Source organism: Hippocampus guttulatus, chromosome 18 (genome assembly GCF_054856545.1).
Source record: "Hippocampus guttulatus isolate MCC_2025c chromosome 18, RoL_Hgut_1.0, whole genome shotgun sequence".
Taxonomy (NCBI): Eukaryota; Metazoa; Chordata; class Actinopteri; order Syngnathiformes; family Syngnathidae; genus Hippocampus; species Hippocampus guttulatus.
The window spans coordinates 10939683-10963003 of record NC_141278.1 but is presented as its reverse complement, the minus strand read 5'-3'; the positions used below and the strand labels follow the sequence as shown (position 1 = coordinate 10963003).

Genomic DNA, 23321 nt, shown 5'->3' with positions numbered 1-23321 from the left:
TCTAATAGTTTCTGGTGGAGATAATAGCTTCATGCATATTCTTGGGCAAAGATGTAATTTTCATCATATCATGCATACATTTCCGATCACAACAGTACATCTAAACCCTTGACGCAAGATGATCGCTTCCTGTCCAAAACTCTATTATAAAAATGTGAGCGGCAATGAAAAGCGATGAGGAGGGTGTTTTCGCTGCGAATCAATGTCGCTGATGATATCGCTCACGCTGGAGAGCACCACTGACAGTTGAATGTGACAGAAATGAAAACATTATTGCCGGAGAATTTCTAGCAGTTCCTGAACAGGCCTGCTCTAAATTGTCTCATGCTCGAATCAATGTCTGGCGGCACACTGTATCTGATGAATTATTCAATGCCCCGATCAGACTTGTGTTGTTCCTGGACGGAGCATGCATGGGAACGCTAATGAAATGCTATATGTCACGTGGCGTTGCTATCACCCAAGATATGGCTGTGAATCATTTAACTAAAGACAGCCTTGCGTGGAAGAGAGTTTGTGTGCTTATAGATTACTGTATTATGCAATAATTAAAGTTAAATAGATCAGTAGAGAGCAAAAGAAACATTTCAAGAGACAATGTGTCACTGTCTTTGTAACGAGCTGTCATCTCCTGTCTGTTTTCTTCAATAGAAGCCAATGCGAAATCTGGGGGATGGGTGATGACGCGCACGCTTGTGCACACGGAGACACAAGTGTTCTTTGTTATTATTATTATGAGAGAAATCTAATGAAAGGTGAGAAGGTTTGACTGATTCATCAGTGACACTTTGGGGGTGGGGCACTTAATAAACTCATCTTTGTATTTCCCACAGGCGGCCCGGTGATCCAGTGGTTAGCGCGTCAACCTCACAGTGTAGAGGTACCGGGTTCAATTCAAGCTCTGGCCTCCCTGTGTGGAGTTTGCATGTTCAACCCGGGCCTGCGTGGGTTTTCTCCGGGTACTCTGGTTTCATCCCACATTCCAAAAACATGCATAGCAAGCTGATTGAACACTCAAAATTGTCCCTAGGTGTGAGTGTGAGCGCGGATGGTTGTTTGTCTCTGTGTGCCCTGCGATTGGCTCCAGCACCCCCGCAACCCTTGTGAGGATAAGCGGATTGGAAAATGAATGAATGAATGTATTTCCCACTTGTTTCCAAACTCTTGCAATCGTGCCCTCCACATGCTTTGAGTAGTAACACAAGCGGCTAAAATGAATTTCCGCCACAGGGCGTCCGAGCTTCTTCCTGAGACACAGGGGCAAGTTAGGCCCCTTGTTGGTAAAAGCAATAAAAAAACTTTTTTTTTTTTTTTAAATATCGTGACTAAAATTTTAGGTATAAGATTCCATTTTGTAGAACCTGTTAAGAGCCACATGGCAGAAATCAATTTATGTCCGCCAGTAGTTTTTTTCCCCCCAACTCAAAACAGTAAATTTACTCCGCAGTAAGATTGATGCGCAAATACCAAAGTGTTCCTTCCTGTTGTGATCCTGAAAAAGAAACATGGCTCAACCTACTCCGCATCCATGTTCAACAAAAACAAAGCTTAAAACAGACTGAGTGAAAATGGATGCCTCTTCCCTCATGATGACACAGTAGAACTCTTTAATTTCTCCACGGCAGGAAGAAAAGTCGAAGGCATACAAAATTAAACAATCCACGCTTAAAGTTACGCTTGGAATTCCGATTCATATACTTAAATGCGTCTGATGTCAAAGAAAGGCCATCTAAAAACAGATTGGAATGGAATATGGGAGGTGCTTTTGCACAATGAGCGAGTGACCCTCTGTTTCTGCACCAAATCCTCCTCCCTTGCGGGCTAATTGCAGAACACTGAGCAGATGGGGTACATTGACACCTAGGGGATGTCTTTGTGGAGGTGAATGTCATAGATGGATGGATGGATGGAAGTTGAACATGACTAAAAACTCATCTGATGTATTATATAACCACTTGCATCCAGATACATTTCTTACACATTATTTCGGTCCTGAATTAAAGTGAAACGAGTACTTGCGATCGTATCAGTGATTTACCCAGGTCTTAACAAATGCACCAAATCATTGAGGAAAAGCAGTTGCTTTGAAAAGAGCGTCATAGGATTGATTTCTTATTTCTTCTAAAGGTTGGTCAATTGAGAAATTAACCGTGGTTAGTTAGGACTGGCGGATTCAGGCAGTGGGTGTGTCCTTTTCTGTTACCGGGTTAAGAAACCTACATCCTCAACCAAGTTCACATTGCTGTGGCGTTGGGAAACGGAATAAGCAAGATTTGAAAAATGTCTCTGCGGATGATTTCGAATTTTCTGATGCTCAAGTATCAGACACAGTTCGGGGACGAACTGAATGGCGATCGGATTCCACAAACGTAATGCAAACAAAATCCGCACAAAAATAATTAAAAACAAAAGCGCACCGAGAAAGTATAAACACAAATCGCTGGTCAAAAACAACCAGGAAAAACAATTCATTTTTTCGGGCAATAGGCAGTGTCAAACCTGAACCATTGAATGGAATTGTGTTTCGGGAAACAGATGATTTATTGTGGTGTTGTGGTAGTGCTTGCGCACGGACTGAGCTTGAAAATGTAGGTTTAGGAAGTGGACTTTCCGATAAGAATGACATCTGATTTATAGAATAGTGCCTATGAATGTTCCAAAAATTCCAAGAACAACTCTATACACTAGTGCAATTGTTGTCCTTTGTATTGGTTACTGTAACAAGGGTGCTTGGTTCCCATAAATGCTGTCCGACAGCATTAAAAAAAAAAAAAAAGACAAATGTGGTTTTCAAAAGTCCCTCAGTCATGGGCAACACTGTCACAACAGCCCGGATAAGTGTTTAATGTTCCAGTTTATTTCATGTGCGGGCTGGGAAATGATTGCCTTGGCCTCAAGTGATGTTCACCTGGCAGAATAATGGAGAGTAGCTGACTTCCAAATGAGGTGTGTAAAAGCTCATTTTAAACCTGACTGAGCATTCACCTCAAACGCATTCCCAGAAGGAAACATCAGTTTTCTGTATCACTTCCTCAGGAGAGTCAAAGGTGGGCTGTAGCTGGCGACAGGAGGTGCATACCGAGGAGTGGTCGCCAGTCAATTGCAGGTCACATGGAGGAAACGTGGATGGCTAACCAACAGACAAACAACATTTTGCTTTCATGGAATTAATGCTGAGCGCCCTATGGACCGGTGAGCGTGCGCTCAGCGTAAATCCGGGCATTTTCGTGCCAGCACAAGTCTAGTCTATGAGACCGTGTTGCCCCCATTCGAGCATTTCGGTGCAGGGAGTTTCCTCACCTCGAGTCCTTCGACAATTTAGTAGTTGAAAGTAGTCCGGGCTCAGCGTAAAAACGGGCACTGAGTCATTTCCCTGCCAGGGCAAAGGTCTAGGTCTGTGTATGAATTTTGGTAGAGGCGCTACGTGCACATTTCTGCCTCGGTCCCCAGCGCATCTGCAAATTTGGTCACAAAAAAGTATAGACTACATTTTAGACTTCTAAAAATCAGGTTTATTTTGGATGTTGGAGGAATGTTCAGTGGTATGAGGGTCAAATCATATCACTTCATGAAAATGTTGCGAACTACAGTGGGCTGCTCTGAGCCCTGAAATACCAGTCATCCTAAAATGTTCCTGACAATAGTAAAAACTGGATTTCTATTACGGTATTTTCCACACTATAAGGCGCACCTTCCATGAATGGCCTATTTTAAAATTGCTTTCAAAAATAGGGTGCACCGCATGAAAAGCCGCATAGACGCTACATTAGTGGCTGCGGTTGCATTATGCATCCACTAGATGGAGCTTAGCTCCAGGGAATACAATACAATACAGCTTTATTTATATAGGGCTTTCACAACCGCTGCAGCTGTAACAAAGCGCTTTCCAGAACATTTAAAATATTACGTCAAAGAAATCAGAATATTGATCAACATGTAAAGTACATCGGATTATAAGGCACACTGTCGGCTTTTGAGAAGATTGAATGTTTTTAGGTGCGCCTTATAGTGTGGAAAATACGGTTGGAAGCATTGCTCTTGGCTTTTTGTAATATTCATCTATTTTACCTTTTTGTAAGCACTTGTGAAAGACTTTTATCGTGAGGAACATTTGAGGTATCGAAGTTAAAAACAAAAATGCTTGAAAATTTTGCAGTGAAAAAAAATGCATCGAACAAATGTCAAATCGTGACACTAAATCAAAACAAATTTTGTGCATTGTTGCACTCTTAATATTCACTGTTTTTTTTTTTCTTCTGGGGGTTGGGGCGGGGGGCAATGTAGGGGAATTGTTTAAAGTGTATTTAAATGCAAACACCTTAAAACAATACTGTGGAAAGGGTTAAAAAGGGTTACTTTTATTAGCTGGAGTAGCTACCTAGAAAATTGTTTGGGATAATCAGTTTTTGACAGGGGGGGGGGGGGGGAAGACTGCAAATTATTGAAGTAGGGCCAACCTACAGTTTTTAAAATCATATCATCATCATATTGATCTTGGTGGCTTGTTGGTATTAAAATCCTTTGTGTCCGTTTCCAGAGCCAACTCTCGGCAGTTCTGCATTGAACATCTGCAGTTATCTGCGTTTTAAGGCTCAATAGTATCCACAATAATAATCCAAATGTTCAACATTGACCCTTCATCTTAACTGATTTCCAAAAGTGGAATTTTCCATATGACCCTTGCACCATGACCACTAAGTGACCAAACATAGCATGGTTATTGTGCTGTAAATACAAATTCGAATCAAAATAGATCAATGTGTGATAAAACTAGAAAGCCTCTCTAAAACACACTGCAAACATTCCCATAGGCAAGAATGGAATGAGGGTTGAGGAAGAGTGGGGCATCGAATAGAGGTGACACCAATTGCAATAAGTCATCCTGACATCTCATCGCTCACCCTTTGACTGACAGTCTCATTCTAGTTCACAAGTGCAATCACACATACACACACACACACACTGATTACATATCATCCCCCCCCCCCCCCCCCCAGTACATCTCATCCGTCTTTCTGCACTCTTCTTGGCTAGAACATCCGCGAGTCCTTCGTCATAGCGATACCTGACCGGCTCCAAAGTGTATTCTCGGCAATATGCGCCCGTGGCTATTGAAGCGGGTCTATTCCAGTGCTGCGGATAATGACAAACAGCAATGTTCACAGAGACGCTTGCACGTGTCGGCAAACAGTGTGTGATCCGGGCGCAGTGACATCACCCGAAGGTAAAATCCAAAAATCCATCCGATGTCCATCCAAACAAAAACGTGTTCATCTGGAGAGTGAATGCGGTCATGCTATCCCTCATCTGAAGGGAAATAAGATTAGGATTAACTCCAATCTAAGTATGTGGCAGGCCTACCACTCAATCACTGAGTAATGGTTTCCTGGATATAATTTCATAAGACAGAAATACATTTCCATGAGCTGTAAGAATGCCAAATGTGTAGTTAAGTGACTGTTGAATGTTTATATATACATATATAACATTATATAACAATTTTAGTGTGCTGTAATGCTTCTATAAGCAAGAACATTAGCAATGCTATTGCTAACAGCCACATTATGAGCCATATTCTCCCACCGCGCCTTTCAGGCGGTTGCTATTTGAAATGTCTCTATATTATTCCTTTCAGTATTTTATCCGTGCTCACTATCTTTAATTTAATCGATGATTGATTTTGCGTGAATTATGTTATTTACCTTCTTGTAATCGAATGTTGTTGTAAAGCAGTTTGAACTGCACAGTGTACGAATTGTACTTGCCAAACTCAACAATTGCCCTGGCTGGTTGTCCATAGACCAATAAAGTAGCTCGGCCAACAATATTTTGATGGAGTGGAAAGAAACACATTTTCAGAGGCAGAGAGGTTTTGAGGGCCAGGCTGAATCGAGCCGACAAAATGATCTGAGTGCGTATAACAATGAATAGTGTTTGTGTGTGTGTTAATGTGCGGTGTGATAAACAACAGTACCAAGTCTGTGCCAATAATTCAGCACAACATGCAGGCCGTTTTGTGTTTTCCTGACCAGTGGTGTGAATTAAATGTCATTCCAGAGCCACAATCATCACTAACTTAGTGTTGGCCAAGCAAGTCGGCTCTCAAAATAAGAGTCCAAAATTCGTAGTCAAACAAAAAATACGAAGATGAACACAGGAAGTTTTAACAGTTGTTCTGGTGCGCCATTCTGCCTTATATATTCACGAGAGCAGGGGTCACCAACCTTTTTGAGAGTGAGAGCTACTTCATGTGTACTGATTGTGTGGAGGGCTACCAAATAGATACACGTCTGAAATAACATTTGCACAAATTACATTTAATAATATTAGAATGTGTTATTTTTCATACTGATGTTAATTTTCAGTCTCTGATCATCTTAAAGATGTCTCACAATACTGCCAGTGTTGGTATTTTTAAATCAGAATTTCTACTTGTAAATCACAATCCTAGCACTGGCGGGCTATTGGTGTGGTCCTCATGGGCTGCACGAGAGCATTTCAAGGCTTCAAATCTACTTTTAGGCAATTCTGTTCACTTCACGCAAACGGTAACCAAGAGTTTCCAAAAGAGACTGAACTTCACAAGCACAAGTTGCTCATTTTGAAAGAACTGGCAATAAAATTGAAAACATACTGGGACTGATATCACCATGTATGTATGTAAATGTTCGATTCTGTGTTGTTTTGGGAAAGCCAGTGTAGGTGTCGAACACATGCAGGAGGTCAGCGCAGTGGGGAGGGAGGAGGCACATTCTGCAGCTCAATAAATGTTTGATCTTTCCTTCCAATCAACATCTAATATGCTAATTGTTGCAAAATAAATCTCTCTCTTTCTCTCTCACACATACACACACATATTATATACACATTTATATATATACTGTATATATATGCATTAGAGGTGTCAAATTATCAGGTTAATTGTGAATAATTAATTACAGTCATATTTAGAGTGTTATGTTTTTTAATCGCGTTAATCTAAACTTTAATCTCTAACTTTATTGTTTCTGTATCTGGGTTGCCATTTTATAATATCGCTTTTTATGTGTCGGCTTCCTGTGTTCGAGTTGTTGAGGGTGGGGAAACAACAGTCAGTCACAGCCTGAAGCAGACATTGATTGGCTGTCATTATGTTTGGGCTTGTTTAGCATAAGCTGATTGGCGCCATTGGAGTTGGGAGGGCCAGCTAAGCAGCGGTGAGGAGAGGAGAGGTGAACATGGAGGAGCATGTGAGAGCTCTCGACCCAATCAATGGAAAATTTCCATTCCAAAAACGCCCCGACGGCACTATTGATAAAGGTAGAATGGTGTGCCTAATTTGTAAGGAGTTTGCTTACCACGAAAGCAGCTCAAGTTTAGCCTATGCACCCAAACGTTTCGATGTGTGCAAATTAAATGAAACTTTAAACATGATACAATTTTGCTCATAGATTCCTCTAACACTACCACATCAATGCAAAGCACCCAGTCGCAAGTGCAGCCACAGCTAAGCAAAAGGGCGAGCCATAACAAAGCTCTTCAGCAAACTAAACTGGAGAACACCCCGCATATGTCAGCATAGCTCCTGTGTCCTCTGTAGCCTACGAGAAGTGATTGATGTTTATTTCAGCACTTTATTTTGTAATGATGAACAGTATTATTTCTGAAGTGCAAACTTACAGCACTGTGATTTAAGGGTCCATCCATCCATCCATTTTCCGAACCGCTTGATCCTCACTAGGGTCGCGGGGGGTGCTGGAGCCTATCCCAGCCATCTCCGGGCAGTAGGCGGGGGACACCCTGAATCAGTTGCCAGCCAATCGCAGGGCACACAGAGACGAACAACCATCCACGCCCACACTCACACCTAGGGACAATTTAGAGCGTCCAATCAGCCTGACATGCATGTTTTTGGAATGTGGGAGGAAACCGGAGCACCCGGAGAAAACCCACGCAGGCCCGGGGAGAACATGCAAACTCCACACAGGGAGGCCGGAGCTGGAATCGAACCCGGTACCTCTGCACTGTGAAGCCGACGTGCTAACCACTGGACTACCGGGCCGCCGATTTAAGGGTCTGTTTTATTTATTTTTTTTATGATCTGAAGCAAGTTCAGTACTTGTATTTCTCAGAAAAGTGTTCTTGCTGTTTTTGATATGTTAACCTCAGCACTTTTTATGGACCTGATGTTCTATTCTTAATTTTTATCTGTTTATTAATTATTTGGAGATTTACAACAAAAAGAAACCAAAAAAACCACTGATATTCCCCCTGGTGGTCGAAACTAAAGGTTGCAGGTGTGACTTGGGACTAGTCTCAAATACAGTACAGCAGAAAGTAAATGGCTTGGACTGCATCTGTTCAAGTCTGTTTAAAAAGAATAAAATACTTTAGAATGACACTTTTTTTGTGATGTCAATCTTTTGATCTGTCTCAATAATGGAATGAATTTAAAATGAAAATAGGGGGTTTCTCAGCAAAATTTAAATGAGATTAAAATATAGATTAATTACATCAATCAAATACAGATCATAATTAATTAATCTCAGAATTTTTCTCCTGACAGCACTAACGTGTATATATATACACACACACATACAAATAAAAGTGTTACAGGAATTGCCACAGCAGACATTGCAAGGTAAATAAAGCCTTCCCTCAGTAGCACATTTTCGGGTTAAGTGTCGCTCAAATGCCAGGTGGACCAGTTGGGCCTTTTATTTTATTAAAAAATAAATAAATAAATCTTGCGCATTGCCAAGGACGTGGCAAATAAATGACAGTTTAAAAGGAGTCCACTCACTTCGCATATATCACTTTAACAGCGACAAAGACAAACGTCAACAACGTTTTTCTTACTTTTATATTTTTATTCTACTTTGTCTTTATTTGAGGGTTAGTGACTTAAATGCATTCACAAAGGCTAAAACCAATAAATAAGATTTGGCACAAAAAGGCTGCGCTTTCAAACTAATTTGGGGGCGGGGGGCATTTGTAGGCAATGCCCGCCGCCCACTGCGCTGACACCAGTGAAAGCACAGAGACAAATCAATACTTGCCTTCACTCTGTTCTGTACACAAAGGCATAGGTGAATAAAATGTCAGATCTGATGTTACAGCTCTGACGAATCGGTTTTGCAAGAGGCGTTTGGCATTGTGTGTTCTCGAGACACACTACTGTCATCCACTGCCAGTTCATTTTAAGATATAAATGAAGGCATGAATTGAACCACCTCAATTTCACTTCACTGTTGCAGAATGACTTTGTAATCACATCTCTTTTAACTGTCAAAATACAACACTCACCTGCTGGGCTAAGTGGGATTTGAGTGGGGTTTTATTGGCTTCCTCAGGGCCTTCATTTGGTCAAGCATGAGTGGTGTGAATGTCTTTGTCTCTCCCAGGGAGCCGTGAGAACCCAATAAATTATACAATAAAACAGCAGTTAAAGATGAAAATGAAGACATTTTCTGTGGTGTTGATTTTCGTAGAGTAGCATATGTATGATTAAAAGAATAATAATACAAATAATACTAATACCGATAATAATAATAAGGAGAAGAATTTTTATTTGCGTAGTTCAAGTGATATAATTATACTTTCTTTTGCTATCTATCTACCTAGCTAGCTAGCTTGCTAACCTGATAGCTAACTCTAGCTATCGGGTTAGCAAGCTAGCCATCCACAGTGATTTTAGGTCTCATCATTTATGTGGCATAAACTAAGAGAGTCTAAAGACATCGACCACCAAGACAATTTGGATGTCATATCAACACCTACCTCATTAAACTTTCAAACAGTGTTACCACTGCTGTGATGTTGACACAAAATGAGAACAAGACGTAACAAGAAGTAATAGGCTGTCTCACCTGTTGCTCAAAGACAATTTTGTGGCTCTATAAGATTTTTTTTACTTCGTTTTTTTCGGATACTAGTCCACATTGGTCAATTCAATCTATGAATTACTACAGTGAGATCATACTTACACAGTACTTCTAAATTACTTACACGAGATGCTCAGCTCATACATTAGGTGAGGGTTCGCCGAAGGCAAATGCTAATAGAGGAGGACAGGAAGAGGAAGAAACACCTTGATGAAAAGCTCATAATGCTGCTTAGGGCAATCCTGCAGCACGTTCACTGGATCTCATTAAGCTTCCCAGGAACATGAGCTAACCAGAAGAAAACAAGGGTTTGTACTAGAGTAGTACTGCTAATCACTAAACCACATAATACTAACCACAGAATCTGGTATTCTACCACCATTGTCCTAACAATCCATTCACTTCTCTGAATCGAGCAATCCGAAGCAAACTGTGGACAGGTAATTTTTTTCTGTCATTTTTTCTTCTTTTTTTTTTAGTACTGTTTCATTACATTGTGTATCAAAAATCTGAAATGTACGTGTCGACCAATGCTTCAAAATATATATATTTTTTGTTACATCCATCCAAGGAAAAATTGGCAGCGGTGACTGCCAATCGGTGTACTTACCGCATCACACGCAAGAGCAGAAAGGGCAGACACACAGCCAAATAAAGTTCAAAAGAAAAAAGAGACACACACATTGAGCAAGGTGAAATAAAAAACAATATGGGACAATATCATTGCCGTCTGTGTGCGCGAGCGGTATAAACAACACAACCAGCTTCCTTTACTGGCTTGGACCAAGACAAAAAAAGATGTCGGCTTGGCGAATTGGGAGCAAGGATTGGAATATATTGTAAGTAGACTGAATTGTCTACAACTGTTGATCTGTTAAGGAAGAAAGCATTTAGCAACCAACACATCCATCAGTCACCAGATTGACTAGTGACTTTCTTTTTTGTGTGCGTCACAGGAGGAGAGCCCCTTCTGTCCGCTCGAATCAACCCCGGTGAACAGTGAAACTCCTCTACAACGAAATCATGTTTGCAGCAAGAAATTTTTCACAACGGTGTTTTTCATTGTAGCAAATTTGATCTCAGATGTAAACACACACACACACACACAAATGTATGTGTACTCTTTATTTTTATTCCAATAGTGCACAAGTAGGAGCATACATGGCCGCCCGTGCGCCAGTGTGTTCGGCGATGCTCCTGCCATTTCTGGTTTTTTTTACTATTCGCAATGCTTGTTACCTCCCTAACAGCGTCTCGATGGGTTTATGATTGCCGATCGTTGTTATTGATTCAACAACACGTCGGGGATTCGGCTGCGTTTTGGCAAGATGGTGGTGAAAAGACGCTACCTCCGTTCTTGGCTAACCTGCCGGCTAATCTCTTCAGCGTTCGCTCGCCCCCTTCACAGAGGCGCCACCGCCGCCGCCACCGCAGCAAACGTAGCGGTCAGCTCGTGAAGCTAAAACGGGATCTGAGACACACTTCGATCGCTGCTCGTTCCCGAACGCATGGAATTACTCCGGCATGGTGTGCCCTCGACCTCGTCGGCTCGTGCTTGCTAACAGTCTTTGGCTCTCCCACCGCACCACGGCATTTCTACCCTCCACGTCTTTCTCGGCGAGGAATCCAGCAAAAGCTTTTGAGGGAATTCCCCCGGGCTCGGCGATCGGAAGAGGCAATCCCTCCCGTTGCTACTTCCACAAGGATCCCGTTGTTAAACGCCCGCTCGCTGATGAACAAGACCCATATTCTGAGGGAGTATTTCCTTCCCAGGGCGGCCCGGTAGTCCAGTGGTTAGCACGTCGACTTCACAGTGCAGAGGTACCGGGTTCAATTCCAGCTCCGGCCTCCCTGTGTGGAGTTTGCATGTTCTCCCCGGGCCTGCGTGGGTTTTCTCCGGGTACTCCGGTTTCCTCCCACATTCCAAAAACATGCGTGGCAGGCTGATTGAACACTCTAAAATTGTCCCTAGGTGTGAATGTGAGCGTGGATGGTTGTTTGTCTCTGTGTGCCCTGCGATTGGCTGGCAACCGATTCAGGGTGTCCCCCGCCTACTGCCCGAAGACAGCTGGGATAGGCTCCAGCACCCCCCGCGACCCTAGTGAGGATCGAGTGGGTCGGAAAATGGATGGATGGATATTTCCTTTCCAATGACTTGGATTTCCTGTGTCTGACGAAGACTTGGGCAGGTACTGGTGAGTACAACGCTTTGCTTGAATTGTTGCCACCTGACTGGTTTCCTTGATACCCCGAGGACATCAGGCCGTAGTGGAGGAACGGTGAGTATCTTTAAGAACAATTTTAAATGTAAACGGTGCACATTCACCACATCGGCCACCTGCTTTGAAGCAACCTTCTTTGAAGTCGGTCGTGTTTTCCCGGTGCTCTGCGCTTTCATTTACCATCCTCCTAAATACAACAAAGACTTTTTAAGCGACTTTTCAACCTTTCTTGCGGAAATCAGGCTCAGATATGATCATATCCTCCTAATGGGGGATTTTAATATCCATGTGTGCTGTCCGGAAAAACCACTAGCAAAGGACTTCTAAAGACTTATCGACTCTTTTAATTTCGTGCAATATGTGACCAGCCCGACACATGAACAAGGACATATTTTAGACCTTGTCCTTGCTTATGGTCTACCGGTGTCAAATCTGGAAGTCCTTGAAAATGGGATTTCTGATCATATGGCAGTTTTATTTGACGTAGTCTTATCGCATGCTGCTGTGAAATCTGCCGCTCCTAGTTGTAAACGCCGAATTTTTAACCCTCGCACTGCTAGTCGTTTCTCTGATGCCTTTAATAACCTTTGCGTACCCTCGTCTAACACAGAGCAACTCACCTCTTGGTTCAACTCATCATGCCGTGCCATCCTGGATTTGGTGGCGCCTTCAAAATCTGTACTCCCAAAACCTAAACCCGAGCCATGGTTTAACGACAATACCTGCGCAGCTAGGCAGGGGTGTCGCAAAGCCGAACGCAAGTGGAAAAAAGACAAATTGCATGTCTCTTATCAAATTTGGAAAGACTGCTGGCGTAACTACCAGCTCACAGTAAAAGAGGCCAAAAGAGAATACCTGTCGGACCTTATTCAAGCTAACCGTCACAACCCACGCGCACTATTTAAAATGATAGATTCTGTACTCAAACCCCCTCTGCCTACTTGCTCGGATTCTTCCCCCGAGATGTGCAACAGCTTCCTTCAGTTTTTCATTGATAAGGTCTCTACAGCTAGGACTCGGGTCTCAAATACCGTATCTGACCCCTCTGTCCATGTTCCATGTTCAGCTGTGCTAAATTCTTTTGAAACTGTGTCCTTGACGCTTTTGGAAGATGTAGTTTGCCAGACGAAGCCATCTGGCTCCCCCTGCGACTCTCTTCCCCCGCATTTTTTTCAGGAGGTTCTCCCGAGTGTTGGTGCATCGGTCTTGGATATCATCAACAGCAGCCTCTCTTCTGGTATAGTTCCCCAACAGTTTAAACATGCTGTGGTCCAACCCTTGATCGAGAAACCCGGTTTTGATCCAGATGTGCTGTGAAGTTTCAGGCCCATTTCCAAACTGCCTTTCATTTCCAAAATTCTGGAAAAAGTGGTGAACCTTTTGTGTCAGCCTTGGCTGCTCTGAGTCACACACTGCTCCCCTGTCATGTGGTGTTCCACAGGGCTCAATTCTGGGGCCTCTGCTGTTCTTGCTGTATCTGCTCCCACTGGGTTCCATCTTAAGGAAACATGGTATTCCCTTCCACTGCTATGCAGATGACTGCCAGATCTATGTCCCACTAAGCAAAAAAGACGCCTTCTCGTTAAGGCCATCAAAACCTGGATGGCACAAAATTTCTTGAAAAGAAATGAAGACAGAGGTGATACTGTTTGGTCCCAGTGGCCCTTGTACATCCCATCCTGTAGACTTGGGCCCCCTGTCTCCTTATCTTAAGTCAACAGTCTCAAACTTGGGCCTTAAACTGGACAGTGATTTCAAACTTGACCGGCAAATTGGTGCCGTTGTTAAATCCAACTTCTTTCGCCTTAGACAGCTGGCCAAAGTAAAACCTCTCCTCTCTCATGAACACTTTGAGACAGTAGTTCATGCCTTTGTCACATCCCGGCTCGATTACTGCAATTCCCTTTACTTTGGAGTCACCCAGTCCTCCATTAAGCGCCTTCAGCTGGTCCAGAATGCCGCTGCCCGCCTCTTGACTGGTACTCGTAAGAGGGAGCACATAACTCCTACTCTGGCATCCCTTCACTGGCTCCCCATACATTTTAGAGCTATTTTCAAGATCCTCTTATTTGTTTTCAAATCTCTGAATAATCTCGCGCCACCTTACCTCTCTGAGCTCATCCGCCCCTACACACCTGCTCGGCGCCTCAGGTCTGCGGACCAGACATTATTAGAAGTACCAAGAACTAAACTGAGGCTCAGAGGGGATCGAGCCTTTTCTGTTGAACATTCGGCAAGCCTCCTCGCTGCCCATCTTCAAAACCCTCGTCAAAACTCACTTGTATTCTTTGGCATTCGACTCAGCATGACTTAGATTTGTTCTTGGTTTTACTGTTTGGTGCTTTCTACCATCCTTATTACCGATTTGTTTTACTGTTTATTGTGCATGTTAAATTGCTCCATGTACAGCACTTTGTATGCAACGATGGCTGTTTAAAAGTGCTCTATAAATACAGTTGACTTGACTTTACTTGACTTATTTGACACTTCATATAGTCAGTGTAGAAAGAAAAAAAAGGGAAAGAAATTGCAAAATTTACGATCAGCATTCACTTTCACTTACATCAATTTCTTGGATAATGTCTTTTACTTTGCTTCCTCCGTCTTTCATTTTTATCACTTTTACCCTCTCTTCCAGCGTCAGAGCTCTTCTTGTCTTAGCTGCTTGACATCCAAAGGTCCATTTTGTAGCCATTTTAGCAATGCAACATTCATGCTGCGTCTGAAACTAACAATAACAAATACTTCCTGGAGTACTGCGCATGTGTAAAGCAGTATGGTGGTTGCTGTTGCCGTTTCCGAACGAAGCAGTAGAGGTCACTGTTGGATTAGACTTTGTTGTAGTGAATCTCGTCGCGAGACAAGAGCAGAGAAAAAGATTTGATATAACGCAACAGGGATTGTTATTTTTCATTGAATGAGGGGCAGGAGAGTGAGAATGGTGATAATGCATGAAGATTTCTTCACAGTGGGGGGTATTTTCACCCATGTAGGTTTTCGTTGTAGAGGATTTTCATTGTATTCACCGCAGAGAAGAAAAAAAACATGCGAGACATCATGATATTTCACGTTCAACCGGAGTCTGTTACTCTACTTGCAGTGCTGTTTTAGGATTTGAGCCAATAGCAGTACAGACAGAGGTAGCAGGATTGCATGGAGAAAAAAACTACAAACCCATCACCGAAATTTTTGGCCAACATTTGAAACGTCCATTTTGCAACAATTTGAATCTTTGGGTGTGATTGTACACCACCAGGGATATTTAGCAGGAAAGGTTCCACTGAATATATTTCCGTTCTCGCAATGCTAAAACCACAAATCTGACGGTGTCCAAAGTATGACACAATGCAGGACTTTATGAGCAAACATATGGATAAACTCGTCATTTTTGTTGCGTGTGTGTGTGTGTGTGCGCATTTTTTTTACCAATTTTAGGACAGGTATAAGAGCCCTATATGACTTTCCTTCTCCACAATATAACTTGTATCACAATGTCACTATCAAACACTGCTTTTTAGTTCTATAATGCAAAGGAAAAGTGAGCCAAAGAACTCAGATTCTCTCTATGTGACAGAGTAAAACTGTCTACCAAGCAATACCAGGTGGAGTAACATTCTACGGACCGTTACCGGCACAGCATGTTTATTTCAGTGTTCTGGGCCGCTACACATTGAGAGTTTGTCTGAACAGTCTTTGCAATTCAATATTGTCAGAGGCGTACATGTTCGAATGTCATAGCTCAGCCATGTTGAGCGGACCACGCATGCTCTCTCTTTGATTTAATTCTTTCAATCTGCTGAGCAAACAGTCCTGCAAACCCAACACACTCATTTACTGGAGAAAAGTTTCACAGGTGGTCTTGATGTTTGTGATTGTCTGATTATAAAATAATTATCAAATATGCAAGTAGGTAAAAGGAATAACAATGCTGTTTGTGTTTAAAAAAAAATTAATCAGGCAGCAGAGAGCTCAAGTATCTGACTCACAAACCAAATGCATAAGTATGCATATGTTCCGAGTTTTTTTTACCAAGCAAATTTCACCGAGGGCAGTGCAATGCGAAGAAGAGCAGCTGGACGAAGCACTGTCATACCCACGGAGAATAAGAGCTGCAATTTGGCACTTGAAACCCAGAAAAAAATCAAATAGAAATTCACCCACCCCCGATATGCTTCAATGCAACTCATTACAACTTGTCTTGGATTGCTTCATGTTGAAAACAAAATGGCTTTAACCGTTTCAGGGACAGCGGTTAGTACAGTGGACAGGTTATCATGCTATCAGGTTACAGAGTGCAGGAAAGGGTTAAAGCACTTGTGATTGATGTGGTAAAAGTGAAATGTGTGCTTTACATCAATTCCGCATACGCTGTAGAAATCAACAGTCCTCAACACCTCCTGAAGCCGCCGTTCAAAATCGCAGTGTGGAATGATTGTCTTTGGAATTTTCTCTGTGAGTCGTGAGCAGGGTTGTTTTTCACTATCGTTCGTTTTTATTTCATTTTGACTTTTATTTTTTCAATCCTGACAGAAATTTCCCAAATAATTGCATTTAAAATAAACCCTAAAAGCCAGTGCATGAAATTAATTGACAAAGGAGATTTGGGCTGTAATTATTGTTAATTTTAGTTTGTTTTATAAACACAAAATGTATTTTCAGTAAGTAATAGTTTTTGGAAAGCACTCGCATTTTTATTTTATTTCATTCATGATGACATTTTTTTTTCCAATTTTCGATACACAGTCATTATTTTTCTGTCAAGGACAAGAACCTTTGGTCATGAGATGGGTTTGGATCGGAGTGGCACGAACAAACAAACAAAAGCAGACAGAAATTGTAAACCACTTAATAGACTGAATAGTAATTGAAATGCAATATGATTTTACATGACAACATCAAAAACAACATCACTCAGAAGAATGTTCCAAATGGCAGTCTTGCTTGCTGACTCTTGGAAAGAAAACTGACTCCACACACACACACACACATCTGTTTATATATATATTATTTAGATATATACGTACCTGTATATAATATATTTAATGTATGCACCCACACACACACTGTCACAATTGTCACACAGAAGCACGGTCAGGGGTAGAATCTGGCCACTCCACAGCGACCACGCTGATACGTCATCCGCGCGTGAAGATCTTGCAGTTCCTTTTAAATATAATTTGTAGTCCAGCTAGAATCCGCAATTCTGCGATTGCGAAATTCACCGCGCATTTCAAAGCTCTATTGTTACAACTAAGTTTGGAATCAGAAGTCCAAGAAAACGGTTCGTCCAATTACCTACTTTTTTTTTAAGGGTTTTAGGAACAAATGAATGCTTGCAAAACTAAGTGAAGACAATTTACAATTTTTGAGCAATATTTAGCAAGATGCGGAAAGTAGATGCACATGATTTACTTCAGTGGGCCACATAAAATGATGTAGCGGGCAGGATCTGGCCTCCTTGCCTTGAAATTGACACATTAGAACATATGCATGTACTCTTGGAATGGGAACCAAGGAATTGATTATTCTGCACATCCATAGTCCATAGGACCCATTGTCTCACTCTGTCATTGTCGTTCCAAAATTACATCTATCAGAATGACTTGGGCAAACTGTTATATGGCAAAGCAAAAGCACAGGGTTGACTGAACTAAAATAGTAACGTCCCATAAAACAAGTGTGTTGGTCTAAAATTGGATAAAATGCTGCATAAATCTTTCCTCATATCAAATAGCAGATTTTGATCCAATTGAGCTTTAAATAGGTCCGCGTCCCTATTTCTGGCTTCTTTGAGGTCAAACTCAAGTACAGCATGATGTCACAGTTGCTGTTAAAATCTACAACCTTCAGTTTCCTCACGGCTTTTTACATAATACAGTTATCAATATTTTTAATTCATCCCTTGACACACAAAATGCCTTATTCCACTCTCCAAGCCCCCCCCCCTTCTTTTCCACCCCAGAGACCTTGTTCCATTCAAAGCCGAGGGATCATTTAACACAGGGTGGTGGTTGAGTGGGCGTGGCATAGCGTGCACGTGTGTATTTTTAATGCTAATGTAGGAGGAGGCAATGAGGACAATGAGGGAAGAACAAAGAGGAGGCCCTCTTCTGATTGGGGATGTGCGCCACATGGACAAGGGGGACAACGACAGAGTGACTGAACATTGCCACAAATGAGAACAATACAGTGACCCGTTGTTTGCGCGTGTACGTATATGCGTGTGCCTGAAGAGGCTTCATTCTTTCTCTCTGAAGTGGGCACTAATATCATCAGGCATTGCTCTGGTTTTCAGGATCGGCAAGGATTTGTGCCAGTATCAGCAAGTGTGAAATTCAAATGATCAATGGCAGCTTTTAAGTATGCAAATTCTTCTACTTTATGTTCTACTCACGCAAAAAATTTGGAGTGTCTGTTATTGGCTGCGGATGAGCTCGTGTTAGGTTATAATGCACTGTAACATTGTCCTTGTGATCCGATAAAAGTACATTAGAGTGCAGTGCATTAGCTTTGTGGGGTCGCAGAAAGTGCGAGCCGGACTCTCACCGATGTAGAAACACACTCGGTAGAGTGCAGACCTGGCCAAGGTGGAAATGTTTCAGTCCGCAGAAATTGCAGAAATTGTTGCAACGAACAGCTGAAAACAGTTTGACTCACAACGTAACGTTTCATACATGCACACATTTATCAAAATGAACGTCTATTCACTGAAACGAAGGCGCTCGGACAAGTCTCAAGGCAAATTATGTACAAAGGAAAGCGTTCCCACCAAAAGCTGATAGAAAAGCTACGACAGAAATACCTGGAACAGATTAGACATGAAGACATAATCGTGGGCGCAGTTTGTGACGCATCAAGCAACAATGACAGCAAGTCGTGGTTGACTTTACTCTGTGCTCAATGCAGAATTTATATATGTCGTTGTACCAAATTGGTCTCGGGTAGATCGACTGTAGCAGCATCACATTTGCATTGCAATGTGTGAACCAACTGTCATGGTTCTTGTGTGTCTCCAGCAGGTGGCAGTGGAGGGTTTTCCCTCCGGCGTGCACACCTGCTGCCAATTTGGTCATCATGCTGAAGCCCTGTATTTAAGGACTGCCAAGATTCAATGTCTCTTGTCGGATTATTGACCTTGTTGCTGCTCTTTGCTCTTGCTCAAGTGTTTTTTTTTTCTATACATCTCGATCTTGTCGTTGTCGCTTTTAGCGTCAAAAGTTCATACCAACAATGGTAAGACAGGCAGAGCAAATCCATTCATTCATTTTCTGATCCGCTGATCCACACAAGGGTTGTGGGGGGCGCTGGAACCTATCCCAGCTGTCTTCGGGCAGTAGGCGGGGGACACCCTGAACTGGAGGCCAGCCCATCGCAAGATACAAATAGACAAACAACCATCCTAGATGAGAAAACATGCGTCTCCTCCTTGAACTACGAAAAAATAAAAAAATTAAAAACAATGACTTTGGAGTACAGCACTTGCTTATATTTGTGCAGTTAGTAAACTTTGACGAGCTGGTGTTGACTCAAACTAGATATATTTCGTTGGGTAAATGGGAAAGAACCAGCCAAGTAAAAGGAAATTCAAATCTAAGCAACAAAATGGAGAAAAAAAAAACGGAAGAGTCATATTTTGCGTGTTAGCATGTGGTCAAAGATAAATACAGTCTAATTATGCCACCATAATATTTGTACGCAGCGTAAAATAAATAATAGATGGTGATATATAATGATATAATGATGTATTGTAATAATAGTAGTACACCCAATATTGCACACTGAAAGTCAAAAGTCAACTTCGAATTGACTATGGGTGTCCTCTACCGTCCTGGCGCTGATCAGGGATCAGCTGTAATTGACCTGGATTTCTATGTCAAGGGTTCTAACCTGCCGGCCTGTTCAGCTAAGAGGCTCGAAGCAACGGCCATGACGACCAACATCGGTGGGAATTTTTGTCTTTGGATATCATGCCGATATGTTCATTCAGAATTTGGGAGTCGACTCGAGAAGATGAGAGAAACTTAAAACAGAACAAGGCCATACTTTACTCCCAAATGGGGTTTTTTTTTGGTGTGTGTGTTTCAGATCGAGACAATGCATACTAATCCTCTCCACAACACATGATACGCAGAGATTACACATGGCAAACCCACGACATCTATCACCTACCCGTGGAGTGTCGTGAACAACGTGATACTCCACTTACGCTGCTTTCAAACCAGCTAGGGGATCAGCCAGTCAGCAAATAATCCATTGATTAAATGCTAATATTACCTCTGTGCATTTGATACAGTCCTCATTTCCTTGGCACTTCTGCCTACTGCTGAGAACCGCAGTCTCTAGAGGAACCATAACGCCACAACCCCCCAGCGCGACAGATGTAGCCCATTTGTGACACACACACACACACACACACACACATAATATCCCACTCAAAAACCTCCTTTCTACTTTCAGAATTAGTGGAACCGAAGGGAAAGCAGAATCCCCCAAATATGTTCGACTTATTTAGTACCAGCCATTTTCAGACACTTTTTTTAAATACCTCAAGTCATGAAAAAATCAAATAAAAATGGAATTGAATGTATGCAATCCGAAAAGACGTATAAATACGTCTTTGGGAGTGAATGGGTTTTACAGACGGGTATAAGGGGAAAAAATTGACATCAGTACTGTAACGTGATCCTGTCAATGGGCCAAAGCATAATGACTAAGACAAGTGCCAATGCACTTAATCCAAGAGTAGACACACACACAAGCATGTCTATACCATATCTAGGTTAACTTTGTCAGGCCAATCTGCTCTGTTTTCTGTATCCTTAATCTCTTCCCTTGCATTGACTCAGAGGGTGGTGCAGCCCTTAATACGTACGATAGGATTCTCATTTCTTTGTGATCTGTGTTTCTGTCCGGTTATATAAAAAAAAAAACGGTAGCAATTCAGGACCACAGAATTAACCGAAAGGTTGCCAAATATGGTGATCACACACTGCCACAGATGTATTGGATAAAAAGTTCAAATCTTGACATTCAGTGTATTTTTGAGCGACTTATAACGCTAAACCATGTAATACACAGGTTTCAAACTCAAGGCCTGGGGGCCCAGATGTGGTCCACCATATCATTCTAAGTGGCCCCCGAAAGCAGGTAAAAGATACTTGCTACTACTACTTACATGATGCTTGCTAAAATCTGTGCCAAAGTTTCACATTTTCATATGTAATGAATCAGTGACATATTGTAAGCGTTTTCCCCTCCTTACACTTACTTAAACAATCGTTGAATAAAACGTTATTCTTGACATTTTTTGTGTAGTTTCATTCATAACGGCCCGCCAGGGGAAACGGTAATTATAATGTGGCCCGCGACAAAAATGAGTTTGACACCCCTGATATAAAACCCGAAGGTGTTATGAATGTAAAGCTGTAAGATTTATTTTATTTTTCTTATTGGGGAGTGAATGATTATCAAAATCATTTCAGATTGTCACAACAGCAGAAATACATTGCATTGGTTCAAGACTCCGCTCAAAACCTATATTGATCCAATTCAGGCTGAACTACATTACTGGAACGCTAAGTATTGATCAGATGGTACTATTGGTGGTGGTGAAACCAGCATATTGATCCAGCATAAGACAGAGAGAGATTAGACCAGTGTGAAAAAGAATGCTGAGATCCAGCTGCACCTCAAAGGGCATTCCCAGCTTGATGGGTCGCTATCCCTCCTCCTCCCATGCTTTCTTCCCTTACGTTCTGCTCACTGGTGCATGTATTAGTATTGTGTCCCTCTGACCATGTGCTCCTCTCTCAGAGTGAACGAGCCTCGAGTGGTGCAAGGCACCACCCAAAACAACGGTCTAATTGTACCTAACAGCCTCCGACTCAAAACACCAAAATCCATTGAAGGATTGGCAATCATACCCCTCTTACCGTCAACACCGACCAAATCATTCACCACGGCAGCTTGTTTGTTCTACTCGGACGCCAAAAGGCATACGGTATATTTCATCAATTGCGTGCGTGTCAAACTGATGAATGAGTCCGATAGAAGCGCAAGGCTGAGAAGTCTCAGCTGCCTTCGGAGAGGTACAGCCAAAAGACATCAAACGCTGTCCACTGCGACCCCCCCCCCCCAAGCCCCCCACCCCTTGTGGGGCAGAGAGACGTTGACCTGAGGGATTGCAGTACAGTGTATCCAACGTACATACATGCCTGCAGAATAAATTTAAAAAAAACACTAAAACTGATCTAAATTCAACTTTGTCTGTGCCCGTCCTCGTAAAGGATGTTAACATTCCCTTAAAGTGTAAAGTAAAAAGATTCAAAGCTGGCATTACTACTAAGTTTAGGAGCTTTATTGAATATTGTGAACTTGTGAACTGATGGCAAAAAAAAAAATGTGTCATATCAATATTGGACCGAAAAAAGAAATAAAAGATAGAGTAGCAGTGAACGGATCATCTATTCACCAGCCCATCATTTCCAAACCCGGCGGCGGGATAGACTGGAAAACATACCTGTTTGCCAAACGTACGTGGGTTTCATTCCCACTGCTGGTTGTGCATCCACTTCCCAGATGGAGAGAAAGAGCAGCGCTAACCTCCACAGCAAGGGTACCCTTCTCAGCACCCCGAGCTTCCCAACGGCTCCGCTGGCCAGCCCCATGGCCGCTGCCGCTGCGCGGGAGACACCGTAGTTCCCAATGCCGTCAAGAGAATTAAAAATAAGAAAGCCGAGACACGAGGTGAAGATGGACTCAAGTGCGTGTGCCTTCTTGCGCTTTGCTTTTGTTCACCCCAGTTTATCCACGGAGAGGTAATCCTGATCGATGCCCGGACAGAGGACTCCACTTGCTCTTCTCTGAGTCTTTTTGGCTCCTGGCTCCTCAAGGAGGGAGAATCATGTTTGGCACCCAATAACACAAGGAACAATAGATCTCAAAAGCCAGCCTGCTGCTGTATGCTGCGTTGATGCACCAACACCCTACCTCCCTCTCCCTCTCTCTCTCTCTCTCTCTCTCTTTCTCTCTCTCTCCCTCTCTCTCTCTCTCTCTCTCGCTCACTCCTCCACGTATATACACACACACACACACGCCCACCCACTCTACTCTCCCTCCTCCTCCCGCATCCTCCTTTTCAGATCCACTCCAGTCCAAACACACACAAGCATCTTCTATTTTTGACAGAGTGATGGAAACATAAACACATTTTCTGTCATTTCAGACAATTATTATT

The 23321-nt window shown here is 42.4% G+C and overlaps 1 protein-coding gene across 1 annotated transcript in view; it reads right to left on the bottom strand.

Annotated features, from left to right (window-relative positions):
• thsd7aa (thrombospondin, type I, domain containing 7Aa) overlaps positions 1-23018 on the bottom strand; it is a 90260-nt gene extending 67242 nt beyond the window's left edge. The window contains exon 1 of the mRNA XM_086137121.1: positions 22605-23018. Within this exon, the coding sequence (XP_085993247.1) occupies positions 22605-22752 (148 nt within the window). The 5' untranslated portion in view covers positions 22753-23018. The remainder of the gene's footprint in view (positions 1-22604) is intronic.
• Between the last annotated feature and the right edge of the window lie 303 nt (positions 23019-23321).